Source organism: Homarus americanus, unplaced genomic scaffold (genome assembly GCF_018991925.1).
Source record: "Homarus americanus isolate GMGI-L3 unplaced genomic scaffold, GMGI_Hamer_2.0 scaffold7626, whole genome shotgun sequence".
Lineage (NCBI taxonomy): Eukaryota > Metazoa > Arthropoda > Malacostraca > Decapoda > Nephropidae > Homarus > Homarus americanus.
The window spans coordinates 4,801,449-4,828,306 of NW_024718273.1; the positions used below are offsets into that span (position 1 = coordinate 4,801,449).

The window sequence follows — 26,858 nt, forward strand, 5'->3', positions numbered from 1 at the left end:
GAGCATGGTGACCCACAAGCTGTCCTCCTCTGAGCATCCTCACCAACCAGCTCTCTCTACATCACGCTTGTAACCATGCTGCCTTCCCAGCACCAAGCTGCATTGTACATTCAATACAACATGTATACAGAGAGCACATCGTGAGTTTCCTTTCTCCATCCCATCCTGAGTGTGAACCAAACATCCCATACCCCACAGTATCTACAACACCAATTTTGTTTAATTTTCTCTCAACAGACAAACCAGAGTGTGTTACATCACTAGCCACATACTTCATCTACGACAAACCAATAAACATCACCTGCACAATAACGTCACATCCGCCTGTCAAAACCATTCACTGGATGTGGAAAAACAACGATGACGTCACCAGCACTCCGCCAATAAGCGAGCACACAGAGATCACGTCAGCTCAGTTGAGAGTTCGTCCTTTCCCCGGGGGTGAGGACAGGACGCTGTCATGTTGGGGCGTCAACGAGATGGGTTCACAAGTGACACCATGCAAGTTCTCCATCAAAGGTGGTTATTGAGGTCATCTTGTAAGCTTCTTGTAGTAGTAAACTTCTTATATAAGTGTCAAGAAATTTTGCTCACTTAGGAATATTAGAAGACGTTGTGTTGTCGCCATGAGATATACAGTATTTCAATGTCATGGTTGTATTCATGCAAGTATATTTTCATTATCATGGTACTGGGAATGCTCTCAAAGACGTCTTCCATTCATAAATTTTAACTATATGAACTACTTGTTGTATTTCAATAACAGTATGTCAGTAGCAGTTTTTGATGGCTTGGTAGACCTAAATACAGATATAACAGTGACTGACCTAACTTAAGATGTAATAGTCGCTGACCTAACTTAGGATATAATAGTGGCTGACCTAACTTAAGATACAACAGTGACTGACCTAACTTGAGATGCAACAGTCGCTGACCTAACTTAGGATATAACAGTGGATGACCTAACTTAAGATATAACAGTGGCTGTCCTAACTTAAGATATAACAGTGGATGACCTCACTTAAGATATAACAGTGGATGATCTAACTTAAGATATAACAGTGGGTGACCTAACTTAAGATATGATAGGGACTGACTTAAATTAAGATGTATCAATGACTGACCTAACTTAAGATACGATAGGGACTGACCTAACCTAAGATGTAACAGTGACTGACCTAACTAAGGTGTCGTATACGTCCAGAGGTCGCCGTGCCACAGTCGTCGTGTCGTGTTGCCAATATCAGCAGTACGTCACTTAGCCTGGCCTGTCAGACGCCCCATATGGTTCATGACCCCTCCGTGCTTTACACCGCCGAGGTCAGTGTTTAACCCACTAAGGTAGGTCATGCACCATTATTGTAGGTCATGCACCACATTCTATACCATTATCAATAAGGTAGGTCATGCAACAGTAATGTAAGTCTTGCACCACTCTACCCTATTAAGACATGGTCATGCATCATCTTGTACACCACTAAGATAGGTCATGCACCACTCTACACCATCAATACAGTAGGTCATGCATCATCTTGTACACCACTAAAGTAGGTCTTGCGCCACTAAAGTACTGTAAGTCATTCACCACTAGTGTAGGTCAGGCACCACCTCTCCTCGTGTGTTATAATTGTATGTACAATGAAACACAAAAGTCGTGTCTCAGTTTTGTCCGAAGATTAAATATAAGTCGTGAAACATTATGAGAGTCCCACCACGAGGCAGAGCGCACCAAAAGTCTTAGCCCTTCAGCATATGTTTTCACCAAATTTCACGACACGACTTTTGTCTTTCATTGATACACGTACAGTTGCCAACAAAAGTCCTCCCACAAACTTGCTACACGGGGCTGTGGGAGAACTTTTGCTGGCAACTGTACATTACCTATATCTTTCTCTAGGTATACTTCGCCAACCGCACGCTCTTCGCCAACGTGACGTCCAATCAGCCTAACTTCAACGTGAGTCGTCTGGACGCAGGCACCAGCTACCAGATCAAGGTGTATGTGAGACACGGACCCATCACCTCCCAGCCTGTACTGGTGTCTGCCTATACCTCCAGGTCCTCCACCACACCACCAAGTATGTTCCTCCTGCCTCACGAGGTCTAGCTATACTGTTGTCTCTCTCACCATATCATGACACGATTAAGATGAAAACAAACGACTCACTATTCAAAACGAGTCACGCTATTCAAAACGACTCACTTTTCAAAATGACTCACGCTATCCAAAACGACTTCCAATATTCAAGACGCCTCAATCTATTCAAAACGACTCCTACTATTCAAAATGACTCAAACTATCCAAAACGACTCACACTATTCAAAACTACTCACACTATTCAACACGACTTAAACAATCCAAAACGACTCGCACTATTCAAGACGACTTTCAATATTCAAGACGCCTCACATTATTCAAAACGACTCTCACTTTTCAAAACGACTCTCACTATTCAAGACGACTTTCAATATTCAAGACGCCTCACACTATTCAAAACGACTCTCACTATTCAAGACGACTTTCAATATTCAAGACGCCTCACACTATTCAAAACGACTCTCACTTTTCAAAACGCCTCTCACTATTCAAAACGGCTTACACTATTTAAAGTGACTCAGTATTCAAAACGACTCGCACTATTCAAGACGACTCACACTATTCTAGACGACTCTATTCAAACTACTCATACTATTCAAAACGACACACACTATTCAAGGCGACTCACACTATTCAAAGTGACTCACACTATTCAAAACGACTCGCAATTTTCAAAACGGCTGTAATGATTGTTTATCAGACCATAGCTTACAGCCCAGAGAAGAACAGCACATATAACAGTAAGTAGATGAGCAGGTGTACACCCACGTAAGTTGACCCACCCTTTGTAAATAAAGTGAGATTAAGGCCTGATCCATCGCATAATCAGTTTAACCGGCGTCATGACAGTGTTAAATCAAGAAACTACACTTCACCACGCACCTGATCAAACACAGCCGGCTTGACACCTCCAATATAAGGGGCCGACAGCTCCTTCACAGACACACACAGGGAGAAACAGAACCAAGATGGAGATGGAGTCACACTTGTCGCAAGTGGAGGTTGGGAAGGGGACTTCCTTCTCCAACACCAAGTCCCCAGATAGCAGTCTCTCCCTCAGGAGACAGAGCCCAGTACCTGTTAGGCCCACTCTCTTCAGCAACACCTGCAGACAGCTCCCCCAGCCGCTGAGCCTCCCTCAGGTCACACGAGAGTCATTGTCAGAGCGATCCATAGGACGAGTTACTTACGGTGGGAAGTGTATCTATTTCATGTTTGTGTCCGAGAGTCATTGTCTAGTAACTTCAATAAAATGATCTATTAATGTGTTCCTGCCATTCAGTTAACTAATAAAGAGCTGTACTTAGAATTGGTGTTTAGAAATTTACCCCTACGAACATAGTGACAGTCAAATAACTAATCAGCCACGCTACCAACTTTCCTGACTTAACAATCCTATTAATAATAAATTCTTATTTTATCTCCTTCCCCGAGTCACCCTCATTATACGGCTCAGACTAGTCAAAACGGCTCAGACTAGTCAAAATGGCTCACACTATTCAAAATGACTCCCACTAGTCAAAACGACTCGCACTAGTCAAAACGGCTCACACTCGTCAAAACGACTCTCACTGGTCAAAACGGCTCAGACTAGTCAAAATGGCTCACACTATTCAAAATGACTCGCTCTAGTCAAAATGACTCGCACTATTCAAAACGACTCACTATTCAAGGCGACTTCCAATGTTCATCCACACTCACACCATTTAAAATGGCTCACACTAGTCAAAACGACTTCCAATATTCAAGACGACTTCCAATGTTCAAATCGACTCACTATTAAAAACGACTCACACTATTAAAAACAATTCAATTATTTAAGGAAAACTAAAATAACGACTCGATATCCATTTTTGTTCCCTAAAGTTAAAATTACTTTGAATATTAAATATAAACATACAAGATGTACTCGACAAAGCTCACCTGGATAAAAAGCTTCTAGTTGCTGTGGGCGCTTGTTTCGTGTGTGTGTGTGTGTGTGTGTGTGTGTGTGTGTGTGTGTGTGTGTGTGTGTGTGTGTGTGTGTTTGTGTGTGTGTGTGTGCGTGCGTGTGTCATCAGTGTTATAAATAAGGGAATAAGGATAACTTGTGTTTGTCTGTGTGTATGTCTCTACCTGTATATATTAAAACCTAAACTTTACATAAACTGTATACACACACACACACACAAAGTAATCATCTGAGATAGTCATTTGTTTTATAACGACACAATAACTTTATGCCAGATCAGATATAATCACAAGTCAGTCTACTACAGTTCTACACTCTCTTATGTCTCTCCTAAGGTCATATTATATTGGCTTTTTGGTATCATTTATCCTATTTACTAATGCCAATGCCTTTCTTCTCAACAGAACTTTAAGATCTTCAGAAACGGAGAGATGATTATTCGTATAAGTTGAACCAATGTTTACGGCACAAAACTATCTCTGTCACATCAACAGTAATACTGAGAACTGACTCGGTACCATAATATACGAGTATAAATCATTAATATCAATACATTCGGTAGCCTCTAAGACTGTTGATCAGGTGACCATTGTTGTAAACTGTTGTTAACTCACGTAAACTGACGTAAAGTGATATGTGAGTAAACTAACGTAAATGGATGTAACCTGATATAAACTAACGTAAATAACTGTAAAATGATGTAAATTTATATCAAGTGATGTAAACTGATGAAAACTAATGTAAACTAACAAATTAATGTAAGCTGATGTAAATTAAGCTAAACTGATGTAAACTGGTGTAAGCTGCTATAAACTAACTAAATTGATGCAAACTCACATAAAATAACGTAAATTAATGTAAATTGATGTAAACTAATGCTTACCTGGTGTTAACTCACAGAATAGTACATTGTGATCGTACACGCCAAGGCTTGCATGTTTTTCTTCTGTCGGCAGATGGGGGCAATGACATGGACGAAGGCGGAGTTGTGGGCGGGGTGGTGGGCGGCGTAGTGGTGACGGCCGTGGTGGTGGGCGGTGGGGTGTGGGCAAGACTGTACTGGGTCAAGAAGATCACAGCCACCAAGAGTAACTCCCTCCGCCTCACCTCCCTGGACGACACCCACCCCATGTTGACTGTTGGTGAGCCCCCCCCCCCCTTGTGTGTGTGTGTGTGTGTGTATGTGTGTGTGTGATGCGTCTAGTGTGACAGCATTATGTTATTATTAAGGTGCAGGCACCGCTTGCTTCCTTCCTCTAACTTTCAGCTAAACCTTCCCCTGACAGTACACAGCCTCTTCACCATCAAGACTCTTGGTATGCCTCCTCGTGACAACACACGGTAACTGCGTGCCTCACGGATCCAAGCTTTACCAGCAGGGGATCTCGGAGCAGCAGTGGCTCCCAGAGGGACGGCGCATAGGCATAGGCCCACCAGCATGTGGAAACGTCCTGGCGCCTACCAACCACTGCCCTGCTGCCTTGCGGATTAACCCTGGTAGGGATAAGGCTACGAGGGTAAACCACGAACAAAAAGTTTGCGGTGTAGTCATGCATCAGGCAGACATGCTTACGGAGCTCCAACAAGACCCGAACGGCTGAGGAGGTGACCAACAAGTGAACCCAACGACTAGAGAGGTGGATGAAGGCAATGCCGATGGATAGGCTACAAAGGCAAAACTCAACAAATTGGGCTGTCGGCAGTCCATTGCAACTCTCCATCTCCCCAGTTGCTGCACCAGTGGATCAGAAAAGGGAGAGCCAAGTTGTGTGGCTGCAGCCTGTGCTCCTGCCTCACCACATAAATCAATTAACACGCAGCCATCATCCAGTCCATCATACTTTACATCATCAAAACCCCTATACCCCCATAACAGGTGACTACCGGGAGTTTCTAGTCACAACTCTGCACATGAGCAGCTTAGATAAGACAAGTGATCGTGGGCCCTTCTTGCCCGGTGGCAAGTCCGGTGGTATAATTTACCGAGGCGTGAAAGTTCGAATGCTCCTGCTTGGCTAGCGCGCGACCGCCGTCCGGCTGACAGCGTTCAGCGAAATCGTTTTCCAGATGGTCGTGGTTGTTATAATCATGGTCGTGATTGTTGTAATCATGGTCGTGGTTGTTATAACCATGGTCGTAGTTGTTATAACCATGGTCGTGATTGTTATAATCATGGTATTGGTTGTTGTAATCATGGTCGTGGTTGTTATAATCATAGTCGTGGTTGTTATAATCATAGTCATGGTTGTTATAATCATTGTCGTGGTTGTTATAATCATAGTCATGGTTGTTATTATCATAGTCGTGGTTGTTATAATCATAGTCGTGGTTACTATAATCATGGTCGTGTTGTTATAATCATGGTCGTGGTTGTTATAATCATAATCGTGGTTGTTATAATCATGGTCGTGGTTGTTATAATCATGGTCGTGGTTGATATAATCATGGTCGTGGTTGTTATAATCATGGTCGTGGTTGTTATAATCATGGTCGTGGTTGTTATAATCATGGTTGTGTGTTATAATCATGGTCGTGGTTGTTATAATCATGGTCGTGGTTGTTATAATCATGGTCGTGGTTGTTATAATCATGGTTGTGTGTGTTATAATCATGGTCGTGGTTGTTATAATCATGGTCTTGGTTGTTATATTCATGGTCATGCTTATTATAATCATAGTCGTGGTTGTTATAATCATAGTCGTGGTTGTTATAATCATGGTCGTTGTCGTGATACTTACAGTATCTAATATACTATAAGAAGGAATAGAATATAGGTTAGAATATTTAGTTAAAGAAATATTCGCCTTAAGGAGAGGTTAAAATCATTAAAAAAAAAATATTATGAATCACCGATGATCATTCCGAGATAAATTATATCATGGAGAGAAGTGACCTTGATTCTGGTTAGATAAGTCACCATCTGCTTAAGTCATTACCTGTGTTAAGTCATCATAGTCATCATGTGAACCAGTCAGTCAACCGTCTGTCTGTCCTATGAGTTGCCATATTGTCTATTTGTGCATGTATGAATCTGTCTATATTTGTCAACCACCTGTCTGTTTCACTGTCTATATTCACCCTGTGTCTATTGTAGTCATCTTCTCCATGCATTCCTGTTATTATCTTTTTATCTCTTCTCCTTTTCCACCCACAGGAATAAGTATACACTGTAGCCGTAAGGTCGTTTGGTAACATTGAAACTGTGCATCCAGACGCATGATGAAACTCAGCTCCCCCCACCTGTTATCTCTAACTATTTTCTGTTTCCCTTCTTTATTCATCTATTAACTCATCTTCCTTCCTTTACTAATCAAAACAACATTAAAAAAGTAGGCTAAGAAAAAAAGTTGGGGGAAGAGGAGGGAGCCGTACGATAACTGCAATCGTGGGCTGACAGCGTCCAGCGAATGAGGGTGCGCCAAGTCTGTAGACTTGCATCGTTTTCCAGCGTAAATAAAATGGTTATGTAATGGCTTCCTAAAGAAACCATCGATATGGGACCAGGTTTGTTCCACTGTACGAATTTCTTGCGATCCTTCCACCAAGTTTGATGAAAAACGATTGTGCCGTTTCGGCTGCCCAGAGCAGACACACACACACACACACACACACACACGCCTAGTCCTATAGTATATTAGATCGTCGTATATGCACTGGGATCTAGACAGCAGTGCAATCCAGTCCTGTTTGTGCGACTGAGCAGCCCTTTACTGGAGCTACTCTGCTCACTCTTCATGGGGAGGGGGCTAGAAAAGGTGCCCTAAACATAGCTTGCTCAAAACAACCAACCTAACTGGGCAACTGCATCCAGTAAGGTCATCCTAATGCTGTCGAAAACTTAATCATAATCACAGGTCAAAGCAAAAACAAACTATACAACCTCTTATGGTCGCTGTATGGAATGTCAAAACTTTTCTGGATACTGGCACAAATGAGGGTCCTGAAAGATGAACCGCCCTTGTAGCAAAAAAGCTGTCAAGGTATAACATCGATATAGCAGCCATTAGTGAACCACGGCTGCCAGACGAGGGTCAATTCAAAGACCGGGGGTCTGGCTATACCTTCTTCTGGAAGGGTAAACCTGCTGCAGAGAGAAACCGCATTTATGGAATTGGCTTTGCCATTTGCAGGTCCCGAATTAAAGACGAAGAATGCATCCTTCATAACTGGAAAGAGCACTATCATTCGCTGCTCAACCGAAACACCGATGTGGATGTCCTGACTATTCAGCAGGTCCCTCAGCATCCAGAGCTGACCCATCTCAGCTATACTCCATCCCTGGTTGAGGTAACTACTGCCATCAAACAGATGAAAAATAACAAAGCCACAAGGCCTGATGGAATCCCAGCCGAGGTTTATAAAGCCTGAGGACCTCTGCTTATCAGCCATCTCCACTCTCTCCTGGAAAATATATGGCAGAAGGAAGAAATCCCCTAAGCTCTTAAAGACGCCTCCATCGTCAATGCCTGTTGAGATCATCGAGCGTCTCATGATGCTCCGATACGTACTGAAAAACTCATGTCATGCCTTCTTCATCAGTGCACACGCCCCAACATTGTTATGCAGAGGGGGACCGGTGGTTGAAGCGGTACCGTTCTTGCCTCGCAAGCGAGATGTCACGGGTTCGATTCCCAGGCCGTTGGAAGTTGTTTGGACTTACTTCCTAGCCCCCATTAGTCCCTGTTCACCTAGCAATAAAGTAGGTACCTGTTGTAAGTCGAAAGTTGCGAATTTGTATTCAGGGAGTTATTGGATCTTCCAATAACTTGATGACATAAACCACTGACTCTTCAGGCTTCTACGCCCTTGACTCTTCAGGCTTTTACGCCCTTAACTCAAGAGACATAAAGACAAGCATGAACTTAGCATGCTTCCCTGTTGGGCGCTATAAATGCTTCTGCGCTTCACCTTACACAAGGATGTAGGGGAGTGCCCAATAAAAAAAAAAAATTGTTATGCAGAGGATGACATGAAGGAGGTCTTTTATGACCTTGACAGAGTGCTAACCCTTAACCCCAAAGAAGATAAGGTTGAGCTCCTAGGTGACTTCAATGCCAAAGTTGGAAGAAATGCTGACTTATATCAGGGAACCATTGGGAGAAATAGAGTAGGCAAAGTGTATTCCCATCGGACGACTGCTCCTCAGCAAGTGGGTTGAACACAACCTCACTATCACCAACATCTTGTTTAGGCAGGCCGACAAATTCGAGGGTTCTTAGCAACACCCACGATCCAAACATTGATATCTCATTGACTGCAACATTTTTAGAGAAGGAGATGGCCGAGATGTCCTCATCACCTGAGCCATGCGTGGCAAAAACAAAAAGCTTCCAGAAGAGGTTTTAATACCAAGTGTTAACGCTCATAGGAGCGTTATTGGTTTGTTGCTGGAGAAATAAACCCTCAACGTTGACGCGTACCATATAATTCGGTCAAAACCTGTTAAAGAACAATTCACATATAACAAATGCTGTTATCTCAGGACACATAGTATGAATAATACAATCAATATACAGTACATATCCTGTTAACATCATAAATATAACTCACATGATACATCTGTTGATATATCAGGAGACAAGTTGTATAATATGATCAAATTACAGTACATAAATATACTTATTAAAGTTATTTAGAGTTAATATTTACATTTTAGGGTCTTGGGTTCGACCAGCGTGTTGTTTCTCCTGCAAGAATTGGTTGACTACTGTGAGCAATCCCCACTCAATCGCAGCCTGAGGCGAAGGCCATCTGTTTCATATTAGACACATCAACAAACACGTTGTCAGCACTGCCCCCCCCCCCCTTCTCACCCTCTCTCTCTCTCATGTTTATCTTACTGTGGCGGTAACACCAAGTGTCTGGAGGATCCAGAGGTAGCACATGCTTTCAGAGAGTAGCTTGAGGATATGCTGATGAAGTACCTGACAACAAACACCCCAAACCCGAATGGCGAATGGGGTATCTTCAACACTGTCTTGACAAAAACCTGCAGGGACCCTCGGCCAAATCGAAGGCATACACCAGGACTGGTTTTAAGAAAATGACCCGGAAATCAACGTACTTGTCGATGTTAAACGTGCTGCTTTAACTGACTGGCAGAACAGCCCCCCAGTATCGAACCCAAATCTAATACCTTCCACAAGAAACCAGCGGCCCAGCACGAACTACGCAATATAAAGAACGAATGATTGACAAATATAGCATGTGAAAGGAAAAAACATGATCAACACAAGATGTGCGAATTTTTCAATTCAAATAAATCGTTTTATGGCCCAATTACTCATGGCGGGGCCCTCCTCCGCTCATCCGACGGTAACTCCCTAATTAAAGATGAAGAAGGCATCCTTCAGAACTGGAAAGAACACTACCATTCGCTGCTCAACCGAAACACCGATGTGGATGTCCTGACTACTCAGCAGTTCCCTCAGCATCCAGAGCTGACCCATCTCAGCTATTCTCCATCCCCGGTTGAGGTAACTACTGTCATCAAACAGATGAAAAATAACAAAGCCACAGGGCCTGATGGAATCCCAGCCGAGGTTTATAAAGCAGGAGGACCTCTGCTTACCAGCCGTCTCCACTCTCTCCTGGAGAATATATGGCAGAAGGAAGAAATTCCCTAAGCTCGTAAAGACGCCTCCATCATCAATATTTATAAGAATAAGGGAGACCGGTCAGACTGTGGCAACTACTGGTAGGATCTCACTGCCGTCCGTAGCTGGCAAGTAGCCCCAGTCCTCCTATACAGACTTCTTCCTGAAGCGGAAAACTTCCTCCCAGAATCTCAATGTGGCTTTAAACCACCATGTGTCACCACTGACGTGATCTTTGCTGCCCGTCAGATACAGGAGAAGTGCACAGAACAGCGTCGTGACCTGTACATGGCCTTCATCGACCTTATCAAGGCCTTCGACTCGGTCAACAAGAAAGCCCTCTGGCGGACCCTCAGCCGTTTTGGCTGCCCACCAAAATTCATCACCATTGTGAGGCAACTCCACGATGGCATGAACGGCAGTGTCCTGCACAACGACACCCAGTCTGAGTTCATCGCCATCCAAACGAAGGTAAAACGAGGATGTGTACTGGCACAAACTCTCTTTTCTATTTTCTTGGTTGCCTACCTTACTCATGGTAGTGCAAATTTCGCCGGCGGGGTGGACATCCAGTACCGGATGAAGGGACTTTTCAACATAAGACGATTCCAGACAGGAATAAAAGTGTCATACTTAACGCAACCTACAGGAAATCCTGAATACCGACACAGATGCGTATGCACACTTCAGCCTTGAGGTGAATGTACATAAGAATCAGATTCTCTTTTAGCTTGCCCCTGCTCAACCACACGATCATCCATCCAAGTTAACGGTATTACCCTCTCTAATGTTACCAACTTTTAGTATCTCGGCTCCCACCTGTCCACCACCACAGACATCGATGAAGAGATTCAACATCTGATCAAATGTGCATCTCAAAGCTTTGGCAGACTCCGTACCCTTGTTTTCATCTGTAGGGAGTTGAAATTATCTACAAAACTGCACGTATATCGAGTAGTGGTCCTCCCCACCCTGCTGTATGGCAATGAGACATGGGTCATATTTTTGTTTTTTGTTTTTTGATACGGGGATTAGCCCGCCCGGGCACAGGTCACTGACACACATCGGGGCCTCGGGGGTGAAAATGTAAAAATAATAATAAAGATAATAAAAATAATAGTAATAATATTAATAATAATAATAATAATAATAATTCATTGCACTGTAAATAATTTTTTTAATACAAAACACAAAATTTAAAATAAAATAATAATAATAATAATAATAATAATAATAATAATAATAATAATAATAATAATAATAATAATAATAATAATAATAATAATAATAATAATAATAAAGAACCACAAAGAAATACAAAATGAAATTTTTTTCAAAAGTGAGAAACGATATATATATGTTGTGTTGTCAAAGTAAAAGAAACAGGGAAGTCCCTGAAATTGTGTGTAAATGATGCAGAAAGCAGATCAACAACCTGGGACTTGGTCACAATTTTCGTGATGCCATATGGCAGCAGGGTCTACCATTAGACAATACATTATGCTTCCAATATCTTCCCAGGCGGTAGTACCTCTCTGTTTGGTGGCTGCCTACTACCTACAGGAGGCACTTCAAGGCAGTTGAAATCTTTCACTAATGTGGTCTACATTCCATCCTCTGACAATAGAACAAATGCCAGTATTCTCACTGACACCAACTGTAGGAGTATCGAGGCTACCATTATCCTTGGACAACTACGTGCCACTGGCCATGTTACCCGTACTGACGTCAGTAGACTGCCAAAGCAGCTACTTTACAGTCACCCCTCACCTGGGAGACGATCACTCCTCTTCATAAGGCTTGGAGGTGCACCACAGGAAGTGTCAATACTTTCGAGCTAGCCCGACTACATACTGAGGCAGACAAGCACCAGCGCCGGAAAGACGCTGCCGCCGCCCCTCCCCCACTAGATATAGCCCTCCACACGTGCCACATCTGTGGACGACTGCCCGTCCCGTATCGGCTCCTTGAGTCACCTCAGAACTCACCAACGAAGGTGACATCCTTAATAACTCGTATCATTGTATCATAGCTGGATGATGGTCACACTCGATTCCGAGTAACAGCAAAGTAGTTGTGTGTGTGTGTGTGTGTGTGTGTGTGTGTGTGTGTGTGTGTGTGTGTGTGTGTTTGTGTCACTGCAATGAGTTCAACATATGTTATATCAAAGGATTTTAAAGTTGTAATAAAGTTATCATTTTATTGATATTAATGAGAAAAATATTCATACCACAACACACAGCAGATATTAATGATCCACTAACTGATGGACTGGCCAAGTGATCATACCAGACACAGTGTAGTTCTTAACAGCTCGTCATCTTTGCATTTACTTTTACTTTTATCCTCTTCGCCACTGATTGGCTCGTTAGCCGCTTGGGTAGTCCCCCACGTCTCTGTTACGTACTGTTGGCAAGTACTGTGCATGCACTGGCTCCTGAAGGTATCTGAACCTGCTCCAGTGCTTGTCAAGTTTGGTTTTGAAAGAGCCCACACTCGAAGCCGTCACAACACTCTCTGGCAGATTGTTCCAAGAGTTTACAATTCTCGCCCAGAAAAAGTTTGCCCTCACTGTTTTCTGGACTTGTGACTTCTTCAACTTTGAGCTGTGACCTCTAGTGGGGCGGGCGTTCGCCAGCTCCAGGTATGGAGACCCGACTGAGTAGTGCCCTGTGACGTGTTCATTAACTTCAATTAGGTCACCCCTTGCCCGTCTATAGTATAAGCTAAGCAGTTGCAGGCGTTCTAATCTCTCTGGATAACTAAAGTTCCGTAGTGCAGGCACCAGTCCTTTAGACATTTTCAATCAACTGACAGTCTCAAGCATATCACGGGGACCAAACGGGTTGACATTACTCCAGACGGGGAAGCACCTCACTCTTGAACAGTGTTACGATATCTGAACGACCTTCTTATAAGACCTACCGGTAATAGTTTAGTTGCTCGATTCACCTTCTTTTCACAATGGCCCGAGAACTTCAGTTCGTTGTCAACATAAACACCCAGGTCCTTTTCACATTCGGTCTCTTTCAGTGCTGTTTCTTCGTCCCATTGGAACTTGTGATATGCCCCCTTGCTGTTGGTACGACCCAGGTGCATCCTCTTACACTTCGTGACATTGAATCTTAGCAGCCATTTCTTCGACCACTCTTGAAGCTGACAGTGATCCTTCTATAGCTATTCACAGTCTGTTTGTTCTTAATTTTCCTTAATAAGTTAGCATCGTCTGCAAACATTTGTATGGAGAGGTGTATAGCTTCTGGCATGTCATTTATGAAGCAAACAAACGACAACGACCCAGTACACCGTCCTGTGGTACTCCGTTGTCACGGGTAGACAAGACGATTTCGTACTATTAATCACCACACACTGCTTGCGGTCATGAAGAAAGTCTCCGATCCACGCTTGGACACTTCCCCGAATCCTGTACCCTTCCAGTTTAATTCTCAACCTTTAAGAACATATGCAGCAATTGGACCTGCATCCTTACCACTCAGCTACCTCTTCTTAAGGACCTTTAAGGGTCCTTTAACCTCATGTCCATAAATCAATTTAAAAGGGGTAAATCCAAAACTTTCCTGTACACTACTGTCCCTCATAGAGAACAACAAAAGATTAATGGCTTCATCCCATTTCTGACCCGCCTCTAAGCATAATGCTTTTATCATTGTTTTAAGGGTATGGTGGAAACGCTCAATTGCTCCCTGATTTGAAGGGTGAAAAGCCATCGAAAGACACTGACAGATTCCCGCAATTTTTAATACCTACCTGAACAACCCAGAGGTAAAATTTGACCCTTGATCCGACTGCACAGTTGCAGGCAGACTAACCTGTGTGAAAAACTTGATGAGGATCCTAACAACACTCTTCGTGGTAATATTCCGGAGGTCTCGGGATACCGGGTGGCAACATCAATGATGGTTAACACGAATTGATGACCTCGTCTAGTCTTGGGTAGCGGTGAAGAGTATCGGGTCCTGTGCCAGTCCCAGATTTACCATTAACCTGGCAAATATAACAGGTCCTATAGTATCAACTAGCATCTTGTTTAAACTTTGGGCAAAAAAAAAAAATCTTATTGTATGTCTTACTTACACCGAGGTGACCGTCATTGGCGATACTAAGGATCTCTTGTCGCAAGGGCTTCGGAATGACTATCTGATGGACGGTCACTGACTCACATCGGGGCCTGGGGGCGAAAATGTAATAATAATAATAATAATAATAATAATAATAATAATAATAATAATAATAATAATAATAATAATAATAATAATAATAATAATAATAATAATAATAATAATAATAATAATAAAGAACCATAAAGAAACACAAAAATGAAAAAAAGATCAAGAGTGAGAAAAAATATATGTATGTTGTGTTGTCAATGGTAAGAGAAACAATTGAGACCCTGCAATTATGTGTAAATGAGACAGAAAGTCAGATCAGCAACCTGGGACTTGGTCACAATTTTTGTTATGCCATATGGCAGTAGGGTCTACCATTAGACAGCACATTATGCCTCCAATATCTTCTCAGGAGGTAGTACCTCCCTGTTTGGTAGTTGCATACTACCTACTGATCTGCCTGGGCCGTTAAAGGTCTAAATTTACGTAAGAGCAGGCCAGACTTGAAGTAAAAACAATTAGGGAAATTATCCAAATTAGATTCATCAATAAGGTAGTGCCATTTTAAATCGGAATCATGAGACTGCTCTTCAATGAGTGATACGAGAGTCCCCAAATATGATGACACTGGAGGTATCGTCTGGACCTGTTAGCGTGGAATTGACTTCGTGAGGGATCTCATTAACGATATTACTGAGAGAATAATCCTCCGAGAGGGCATCTTGACTATCAGAAGACTCATCGACTGGTTCAGATACATTAGTAATTGAATTTTCCTCAGTTCCGACTCATATTGTGAGTGTTGATCTCACTTGTGGGTTTGGCGGAGACTACAGGAGGAGGTGAAACTTGGTCTCGGGCAAGATCATTTTATTAAGACTAAGATACCAGCAACTGGTACACTGTCGACTACTGTTAAGGTGATATAATGAGAGGAAAGGCATAATTAAGGTAAACTTTGCAAAAGGGATATCTAGCTGTTCCAAGTAAACCTGATAAAATCACAGTCTCACTCATATATCAATTAAGGTTGGGAATGGCGCTCTTCAGTATGCAAGATAAATCAGAACAGGTGTCTTTTAAAACAGTAACAGGGAGAGAGGGCTCTACTGGCTCCTGATGGGCTAGGAGACCTTGCAAGGAAAATAGTCTAAATGAAGGTAATACGTTAGGAGGGGTAACTTTAGAATGTGTGCACACTGAATCAAGTTTATCACTGGCATGGTGGTCAAATAATTCCACCGTATTGGGGACAACGCTGACACAGAGAACAGATCTTCTTTGGCCGGAGGAGTTGCGTTTAGTGGCCAGTTTTCTACAGTTGACCAGGTTGTTTACAATAACGGCAAAATACAATTCTCTTCTCACTAGACACAATAGCGTTACTCTTCTCCAGTGCACTGTTCTCACCTGCAGCTGACGAGGCATCTGGCAGTGTAGTCCTGGTAGCTTGCTCCTTAAGTGAACTTGAACCATATGGGATATTGACAGACTTGGGTTGAGAGGACTGGAATAACGACACCAGCGCTCTGTGAAGTACATCATTATTAGTAAGAGAGATATGATCTGCACCAGGCCTAGCTGCGGCCGATGTGCGTAACCCAAACTTGTCTACATAAGCTCGCACCCGAGCAGGAATACAATTTTTAACATCCTCGAGTATATAGAATTATAACAATTCGCCCTCGACCCACTTTCGACATAGAAGCTGTTTCTGCCAGAAGAACTCGACAAATGTTTGTTTTTCGGCTTTCCGGCAATTACGAAACTTTTGCAAATAAGCCTTGGGAACTCGTTGATATGCACTACAGTTTTGAATACTTCGTAGTATTCAGACTGAGCGGAATCTAATGCAGCAAATACCGCCTGTGCTCTCCCCCCAAAAAACATAAGAACATAAGAACATAAGAAAATAAGGAGTCTGCAATTGGCCGGTGGCCTGTGCATGGCACCTCCTGTCGAGAGTTACTACCACTCTCTATCATCCATGAATCTATTGAGCCTCCTTTTGAAACTTTCCAGCGTTCCAGCACTTACTACAAAGTTGCTAAGCTTGTTCCACTCGTCCACCACCCTATTTGTGAACCAGTTCCTTCCTATCTCCCTCCTAAACCTAAACTTATCCAACTTAAATCCGTTGCTCCGAGTCCTATCCTGCTCGGATGTTATAAGAACTTTATCTATATCCCCTTTATTTATTCCTTTCACCCACTTAAATACTTCTATCGTATCTCCCTGCACTCTTTGTCTTTCTAGGGAATGCAAGCTTAGTTTCTTTAACCTATCCTGATATGGAAGGTTTCTAAGTCCCGGAATCATTTTCGTCATTCTTCGGTGCACCGACTTTAGTGAATTGATATCCATTCTATAATAAGGGCACCAGAACTGAACCGCATAATCGAGGTGCGGCCTGACTAGTGAAAGATATAGTTGCAATAAGACCTCTGCACTCTTATTACTTACACTTCAAGATATAAAACCCAATACTCTGTTTGCCTTATTTCGAACATTAATGCACTGTTTTCTAGGCCGTAGGTCCGGGCTTACAAGTACCCCTAGGTCTCTTTCACAAGTCGAGTTTTCTAGGTTGATGTTGTTAAGGCTGTATACATTGACAGTATTTGTTCTTCCAATATTAAGTACGCTGCATTTGCTGGTGTTGAATTTCATTTGCCATTTTTCAGACCACCCCTGCAGTTTATTTAGATCCTCCTGTAATGCAGTTGCATCCTGCCCCGAATTAATCTGCCGCCCTATTTTGGTGTCATCCGCAAACTTGCTTATGTCACTGCTGATCCCAGTATCTAGATCGTTTATGTAGATTATGAACAAGAGTGGGCCTAGTACTGACCCCTGGGGAACCCCACTGGTTACACGGCCCCACTCAGATTTAACACCATCTACGCTGACCCTCAGCGTTCTATCAGTGAGCCATGATTTTATCCAATTTAAAACTTTCCCCTCGATACCATGAGCCTTTAATTTTCTCAGAAGCCTCTGATGCAGTACTCTGCCAAATGCTTTGCTAAAGTCTAAGTAAATAACATCGTAATTTTCGTCATTATCTACTACCTCGAAGACTTTCCTAAAAAAAGTCAGCAGATTTGTTAGACAAGATTTTCCCTTTGTAAACCCATGTTGAGAGTCGTAGATTAATTTGCTTTTCTCTAAATTCGATCGGATGCTATCTGCTATAATTGCTTCAAGAAATTTCCCCACTACTGACGTCAAACTGATCGGCCGGTAATTTGACGCTGATGCTCTGTCTCCCTTTTTGAATATGGGTACCACATTCGCCTGCTTCCACAAGTCTGGCACAACTCCAGTGTCTAATGATTTTGTAAATAAATTTACGAGGGATCCGCTAATCTATTCCCTACACTCTTTCAAGGCTCGAGGGAAAATTTCATCTGGCCCTGGGGATTTTGTCTTCTTTAGTTTATTTATCCTCTTAAGAACATCCTCTTTTCTGATAGTGATATTCTTTAATTTCTCTTCTTCCTTTCCCCTAAATATCAGTTCCACCTCTGGAATTTCCTCGCGAATTTCTTCTGTGAAAACTGATAAGAAGTAGCTGTTCAATGCTTTGCTTATTTCTTCACTGCTATTTATCACTTCCCCCCTCCCTGACTTTAAAGGCCCAACTTTGTCCTTGACTTTTGTTCTATATACCTGGAAAAATCCCTTAAGATTCGCTTGGATTCTCTTGCTATTTTGATTTCATAGTCTCTCTTTGCTTTCCTTACATTTTTCTTAACATTCCTAGATAGTTCATTATACCTATTTCTGAGCTGCTCCTCCCCTCCCTTTAATTTCTTAATAATTTCTTTCTTTATTCCTATGTCATGTTTAAGTTTTCTGGTCATCCATCTTGGCTCATTCTTATTTGACCTAATTTCTCTGTATGGTATATTTTGTTCTTGTGCTTTATGCAGTATACTAGTGAATATATTATAGTCATGATCAATTGTTGTGTCATCTATGACCTCACCCCTTCCTACTGGGAACTGACGTGACTGTTCCCAGGTGACCTCACCTAGGTACCTTCTTAACCCGATAATCCGCCAACCGAAAGTTTGGGACTCTAAAAATATTGTCATTGTTTTTCGTTTCCCAATTTAGGGTGAACCTGATTTCTCTGTGATCACTGTTCCCTAGTTCTTCCCCTACTGTGATATCTCTGATAATATTTTCTTTATTTTTTAATATTAAGTCTAATATATTGTCACCTCTAGTAGGTTCTGTAATTAGTTGTTTAAAAAAATTTTCCTGTACTGCATCTAGGAAGTCTTCAGATTCATAGTCACCTACAATGTTGTCCCAGTCAATATTTCTGAAGTTGAAATCCCCCATAATGCACAGGTTGTTATATTTTGCTGCCCTACTGTGTGCCAAAAATACCCATTTATCCACAGGCCAGTCATGAAACTTAGCTGTTCTCTCAAAATGTGGGAAAAACCCTTCAGGTTCATCCTTCTTAAATTTGGGTACAAAGCAGGCTGCGGTGTCTACACTAAAATGCTGCAGCTTGGAAGGGAACTTACATGTGAACCAAATTTACTAAACTTTACAGATTGAGTGTAATGAGCCTGGGTGAACACGTGTCTTCTGTAATAAATTAAGAATTAAATAGAACTTGCTGCATAAACTTGAAAGAACAGCACAAATAACTTAGTTTTATCAAAATTGCATGTGTAATTTGTTTCTCTCTCGGATCTCGGCCCCCAATCTATCACAACCCTGTGTCTCGCCCAAGCTTACCCCAAAAGACATAGGTTTTAAGTACAGTATGGTAGACTTCATGGCAAACTCTTTAAGTATTCCCAAATACTCATTCATGGCTGAAGAATAAATTCCTGGGCAAAAAGGACCAACAGAATTACCAAGGTAAATCTACCTTATTTACACATATTTAATAATAAAAAGGTACAAGACATAATGTAAATGCACTTCTTACCTAATTATAAGTTCAGCATAAGCACCACTGACTATCACCGAATATTACCTTGGAAAGGATATGCAAACCATAAGCCACATGGCTCAGAAAGAGAGAGAGGAAGAGACAGACATTTCTGGCCTGGGCAGGATCTGGAGTAAGACAGACATTTTCCCTCAACCAAGGCTAGGACAAGATAGACAGAGGACCTGGGTCAGCAGGAGTGGCTGACCCAGTAAGCGCCACCCACCTGCGCATGCACAGATGATCATCATTTAATTCACACGCTTACATTAACTTCTACACAAGGTTTGAGGCTTAGTTTTAATGGGAGAAAGACAGATATATCAATGGGAACACAATGGGTCGATAATATGAGCTAAACTAAATGTTATAACAATGAAACCACAAGCATAACAACAATTGGTTTCCTGGCATCCCACTGCACTATTGGTAGACATGTGGGTATGAATTTCGCCATACTAGCCGCACCCACTTCCGGTTAAGCCCATGAGGTATGATGAAGTCCTGGGTCACATTCAGTCCGGTTCACCACGTGGTCTGAAGATGCTGTAATAACAGAGGAAAACCATCACAGTATAAATAGGGAGAAAGCACGGCCCATAGATATTATATAAATATATACCACATTCACAAGACAGAACTCAGGAGGAGAGTAAAAACCACTGGGAGATTATCTCCTAAATGTCTGCCACGAGTATCTATGGTTCTAAGATTTACAGACCAGCAATTTATTATAGTCATAATTTCAACTCTTTATCTGGAGTTAATAATGACTCAAATTATAATATGTAGTAAGACAACAATGTAGGGACACCAATCTGTGTATAATCTTCCTGGGAGACGCCCCATTCACCCTCACCACCTGCACATTCACATTCACGACATTTAACCTTTTGTTGATATTTTTAGTGATCAATATATGTGTGTATGATAATAATGAAGAGTGAAGGTTGTGTCAGTGAAGGTTCCCCACCACAGGTAGACCCACGTCATCCCTGTCGACCAGGCCACTGCCCTCCTCTGGGGACCTCTGGCACAACGGTAAATATCACCCATTTGTCTCTCTCAACACAAAACGATTAGACAATTATTCCTTCCCTGTTAATCATCATAAACAGAGTATGAATGAAGACCAGTAAATTACAGTGGATTTCTAAGACCATTAATCCTGCACCACCATCGCCTAGCACTCAACAGTTAACATATACGATGTGTTCTTCTAGTTATCATCAGTTTGTTTATGTTTGTGTAAACCTGAGTGAAGTAGCTGTTGTGTACGTTAGGCTCCTCAAGTGTACCAATAAACAGGGTCGTGATGGCTGCTAGTTATATCAAACAGCACAACTAATACATGATGTAGATTAATACTACTGGGTGTATCTGACTTTGTGTGTGTACAGAGGGACCAGTGTATCAGGCAGTACCCGGAGAGTGTGAGGAGGACAGCGAGGACTACCAACCTCAGGCTTCACACCCCCAGGACGACAACACCTGCGGCATAGCAACCGTCGAGGACATCTTCAAGGTGGTGGTCAACCCTCGCCGTCAGAGGGCTGCCATGGTGGGTGCTCATAGAAAAGTGTGTATAAAAAATCACTGACTAACTATGTCATTTCTGTTAAAGCTCAAATTCAGAGCTAATTGTCTACCTACAATCTTCCTCCTCTCTATGTCTACGTACAGTCTCTCTCTCTCTCTCTCTCTCTCTCTCTCTCTCTCTCTCTCTCTCTCTCTCTCTCTCTCTCTCTCTCTCTCTCAGTTCTTCACACACCCTCCGTCTCTTCACGTATCCTGAAGCTCGTCAGACGTACAATACTCTGGCTCCTCCGAACACATTTTTGTTTATAGTTTCGTTCTTATAAGATCTACTGTATTAATGTTTGATAAAGCACAGGTATGAACCATTATATGTACCTCTCTGATTTAATGCTGACCTTTTGAACACATTGTAGGTCATGCTAACTCTTATATATGTAGAAACATTTTTTTTTACTGTTCAATGGTACAGAATTATCAGCATCTTTTTGGATTGCTGCCACTCTTAGTGACTAGGATTACTCAGGCTACTTTGAGGAACCTTTACGGGGGAGATTCTAGTTTAGTGAGTGTCTATACTACGAAACTCTACAGACATGGGAAAAGTCACAAAGACCTGAAAAATTGGGGTCTAATACTAATTCTTACTCTTACGCTCCCAGAAAAAAATAAAAGCAGTGGAGACGCCCGCAGACGAGAAGGAACAGGAGGCAGTGAAAAACGCGAACAACTACCTGGGAGAGTGGCTGCAGCTGTTCCCTAAGGAGTGCGAGGACACGCTGGCCAAGAAGCTGCAACACGTGTCTAAGAAAGACGACGAGTATATCGGTGAGTGGCTGCAGCACCTCCCTCAGGACGCCGAGGACTACCCCGGGGGTTGGGTCATCAATTCCTCCCGCAACGAAGACAACTTCTCCACCCCTAACCTTCAACTGTGTCCCAAGACAGTAGAAGAGCCTCCTGGTGGATGGTTACGGAAGTCTAACAAAGAAGGCACCGTTTACACGGGCAAGATGACATCGGGAATTACTACTAGCGTCAGTGAATCTACCGGTAATTGGGAAGACCACTCTCCCCAGGGTGCAGCAGGCATCCTCGGGGGAACACTACCACGTCCTCAGAACCTAGCAGAAAGTTATGAAGACTGGAGGCTCAAGTACACATCCAACGAACCACAACACTTCCGAGGTAATATGTTACAAAATCACCCCAGAGAACCAAAGAACTATGGCGGTGATGCACCACGACAGCTACCCGGGGGAACAGCACACCGCGGAGGCTGGACTTTACCGCGGCCCTCAACATTAGGTGATAACTACCCTCTCAGGACTCTACAGTCTACATCCACAGTAACAGAAAACTACCCTGGTGCAGTACTGCGACGTTCCTCAAGATTAACAGATCACAGACGCCCGAGGTCTTTAGTTTTACCAAGTAGAGTTGAAAACCTTCCGCCGAGGAGACAGAGGAGGGAGTCGCAGAACACGGAGCTGAGGAGTGAGGACCTGCCCTGTTCCGTCCACCAGCTCATGTTCGCTGAGGAGACCATCCTCTGATACCGCCTCATCTATAAGGTAATGTACTACACACCTTTCACTCTTGCAACAGTCCGCAAGAAACCTTGATTTAAAAACTTAGTTCAGTTTCGTTTATTTGAATGAATATCAGTTTCGTTTTGCAGTTCAATGTCGTTTCCAGACATTTTTTTTTTCAGGATTACTGTTACATAAAATGTAAAAATATTTTTTTTCGCACAAGAGTTTTGACTAAAAAACCTGCCTAAATTGTCCCTGCAGCGTTACGTCCGTCATGGTGTATTCGTGAACTAAAGCAATGAGCTGTAAATTATCTTTAGTGTAATATATTAAAAACTCAACGAAAACAAATTTCAATGTCATAAATTTATATAGGAATTAGACAGTAAACAATGTTACGACCCAAAAAAAAAAAAAAAATTATTTTACCTTGAATGTGATCATCGCCTCATTTTACAAAACTTGCTTGTTGTAAAAGAAAAGGAATTATTTATTTATTTTTTTAACGGGGAATAGTCCACTCAGTCACAGGTCATCGACCCACAACCTGGCCTGGGTGAAGAAAAAATAAGAGCAAAAAGAAAAAAAATAGAAGAGAAAAAGATTGTATTAGTATATTCCACGAATATGCCGAAAAACCGTTTTTTTATTTTTTATTGAGACAGTGTAAGAGTATGGAAACACAGAAGAAGGCAGAGCATTCCACAGTTTGGCTGTATGAGGAAAGAAGTATGTACTATAACGGGTTATTCTAGTGTAACCGACATCCACAAAGAAATGGTGGGTACCGCAGGCAAGACGTGTGTTACGAGCTCATTGCCTTGCCGGCGGTACACAGGATGCCAAAGCCATCAAACAATGCCCGTTAAAGTACTTGTAAAAGAGAGAGCGAATAAGACAAAGTGCGTTTGATTCCACCCTATCTAAAAGTTGGACAGAAGAAGAACCACCCCAGATATGAGAGCAGTACTCCAAGTTAGGAGTGAAGTTGCTATGGCATCTGTACAGTATTCCCAGCTTTCGGGAGGCAGCTTTAGCAATGTTTTAGATGTGTGGTTTCCATGATATATTAGAGGAAATGGTGAGACCTAGCATATAGATTTTAGAGTTTGGCAAAATGATTGCACCCTGAAATGAGATTGGTGGGAGATCTTCTATTTTGGAAAATGTAATTGGTTAATACTGTATTTTATCACTTTTGAATTTAACCATATGTCCACCTCCCCATTCGGAGATGCTGCACAGATCCGTATTGATAGATGAAACGATATCGGCTCTAGAAACAGATCTAGTTTGAGAATTAGGGGGAAGGGGAAAATAAGAAGAGTGACGTGTAGAATCATCAGCTTTGTATGAAGTAAATCGTTGATAAAAAGAAAGAAGAGAGTAGGTGAAAGAACAGAACCCTGTGGAACACCACTATTGGTAGAGAAAGAGCGACAGATCGATCCCTCGATAACAACTGCCATGGATCGGTTCTCAAGGAAGCTATAAATTAGAGAACAAAGTGGAGGAGAGAAACCATAAGAGGAACGTTTAGAAAGCAAAGACTTGTGCCATACCCTGTCAAATGCTTTGGAGAAGTCGAGGGTCACGACGAAAGTTTTCCCATAATCCCTAAGAGAGGATGACCAAAGATGGGTGCAGTAAGAGAGCAGATCACAAGTAGATCTCGCCTGGTGGAAGCTATACTGGTCATCCAACAAAAGAGAAAGTGTTCAAGGTGACGGAGAAAATGAAAGTTTAAGATGGTTTCGAAAATCTTCGGGAGGGATGAAGTTAGGGCAATGGGGCGATAGTTAGATGTATTAGAATGGTCACCCTTCGGGATCAGCTGAACCGAGGCATACTTCCAAGAAGAAGGAAAAGTTTAGGTTTTGAGACAAAGGCGAAAGAGGCGAGTACGTACAGGGGCCAGAACTTCAGAACACGAGGGAGTATTCCTGGTCCATGTGCCTTACTTACATCCAGATTATATAACACACCAGTAACCCTACGAGTGGAGATTATGGGAAAGAGCATAGGTTGAATAGGAGGAGCAGGGGTAGGAGGGGCAGAGTTGGAACCGTCTAAGGTGGAGTTAGAGAAGAATAAGGTGCCAAAGAGATTGGCTTTATCAAAGGGAGAGTTGGTTATACAGTTATCAGGCCGGAAGAGAGGAGGAAAAGAGGGAGTGCAGACGTTATTACTGATGTTTTTGGTTAAGGACTAGAAGGATTTACTAGAAGAAGAGTTAGTCAGGTCAGCGGTCTTTTTTTTTTTGTAAAATTCCTCTTGGTCCTAAGAAGAATATCCTTACAACGACACCTAAAAGTAATGAAAGACGAGTGAGTAACAGGTGAAGGAAATGGTTTCATAACTTGATACGTCCTATCTCTCTCCCTACATGCAAGAGAACAGGATCAATCAAACCATGATTATAAAGTGAAAGTTTTGGTAGAAGTTGGGATAAATGCACTCATACCACCCTATATAACCCCAGCAATGTCGTCAGCATATACCGAGACGTCCCGAGTGGAAAAGCAACATTCATCCCAGGGAAAGTTGGAGAAGAATTCTCGTAAGGAAGGCCAATGTGTATCTCAATTACCTTTATCAACTGGAGCTTCGAGGTTTGTTGTGTGAATAATTTAAATGAAAAAAAAATATTTGCAGTGTTGTGTTCCTTCCTCGTCAGGCGAGTGTCAACGACCTGGTCAAGTCTCAGGGAGTATATCTTTATCTCCATGGCCCATGATAGTACATTTTGTGACTTTTTTTGCTGTCAGAACATCATTAACGTTAGATATGAAACCTTAAATGTCTCTTTGAAAGTAAATTTCCCCGGGGACTGCTGTGCAAAGTAACATTTACCTTCAGCCTACTAATGCTTGCCTGATAATGTCGAATGTGACGTCATATGCTGCAGAGAATGTTTGCCACTTTTTGCCTTAACTTGTATTTTTCATTGAACTTTTGAAAGTGTGGTTTTGTAGTTCATTGTTTTGGGATTTTTTTGGCAAGAAAATATATCGACAACATTATCTAAACGATGGCGTTGTTAGATAATATGTTTCTCTGGCACTGTCCTTTAAGAGTAAATGAAAGTGGAGGATCCATGGGCCTTGCGGTTCATTAAGAATAGGCCGGATACATCACAATGAATACTAAGTTCCCGGTACACAAGGAGGCAACGTGGCCGGCACTACACTCGACCGCCTTCACTTCCCCAACTGTTAATTTAGCTACCAACGGGTGGATTGTGTGCCCAGGCCAGTCTCATGGAGAAGGAATTTTGTTTTAAAACTGAAAAAGAAGACACATCCATTATTTGTGTTATCATAGTAATATAATGATGTTAGTTATAACCGCACACCAGGGGTGAGGGGATACAACACTGGCGTCCAGTCCTTAGGGTCACTGGTGAGTACCTGGGATCCCTAAATTTGCAGATGGGAGAGTGAAGTCGTAGAGTGCAGTGTCTGCCATACTGTCTCCTTACTTACAGAAGGCTTATTAGTCAGTATGGTGTACTGTAGTTCTCCTTACCTCTGAGACCCAAAATGTGCTGCAACTTGCTGCACTGTACAGTACCTGCATCCTCTTCACTTTATGTTATAGTTTAGTGGTAGTTCTAACTTTAGTACAATTAATATATCACTGGTGTAAGAAGTAAATTTTGGCTTCATAGTAGATATATTGACACAACTAACTCACTATATGTATCTTATCTCTTGACAGTTGTGAGGGTGAACCGTCCTCTGCCCGGGGTTGCCGAGGTTACTCACGTTGCCTTTAATCTAAGCATATTTTTAATAAACCACTTGACATACTTGTTTTATTTTTATCCTTAATTATGAACCAGAAACAAATAAATTAGAACCCATGTGCCTGAATTATAACCACAAGATTCTCAACCTTGAAAATACGCAATACTGAAGAGGAGAGGTGGCAGGTATAGGCAGCTAGGTCCACCATGGTTACAGGTAAAGTAGAGTCATTGTGTAATACTGATACCATATTAACTAACCTCTTTGTGATACAACTTAATCGATGAAGTTAAACGCTCTTCTATA

The 26,858-nt window shown here is 42.2% G+C and overlaps 1 protein-coding gene across 1 annotated transcript; it reads left to right on the top strand.

Annotated features, from left to right (window-relative positions):
- Window positions 1–243: 243 nt before the first annotated feature.
- On the top strand, window positions 244–26,614 carry LOC121859611. Its single transcript, XM_042356550.1, has 7 exons — window positions 244–519; window positions 1,205–1,320; window positions 1,898–2,078; window positions 5,006–5,191; window positions 21,133–21,293; window positions 21,931–22,842; window positions 26,524–26,614. The coding sequence occupies exons 1-6, from the start codon at window positions 345–347 to the stop codon at window positions 22,822–22,824; spliced, it is 1,713 nt and encodes a 570-aa protein (XP_042212484.1). The 5' UTR covers window positions 244–344; the 3' UTR covers window positions 22,825–22,842; window positions 26,524–26,614.
- Window positions 26,615–26,858: the final 244 nt, after the last annotated feature.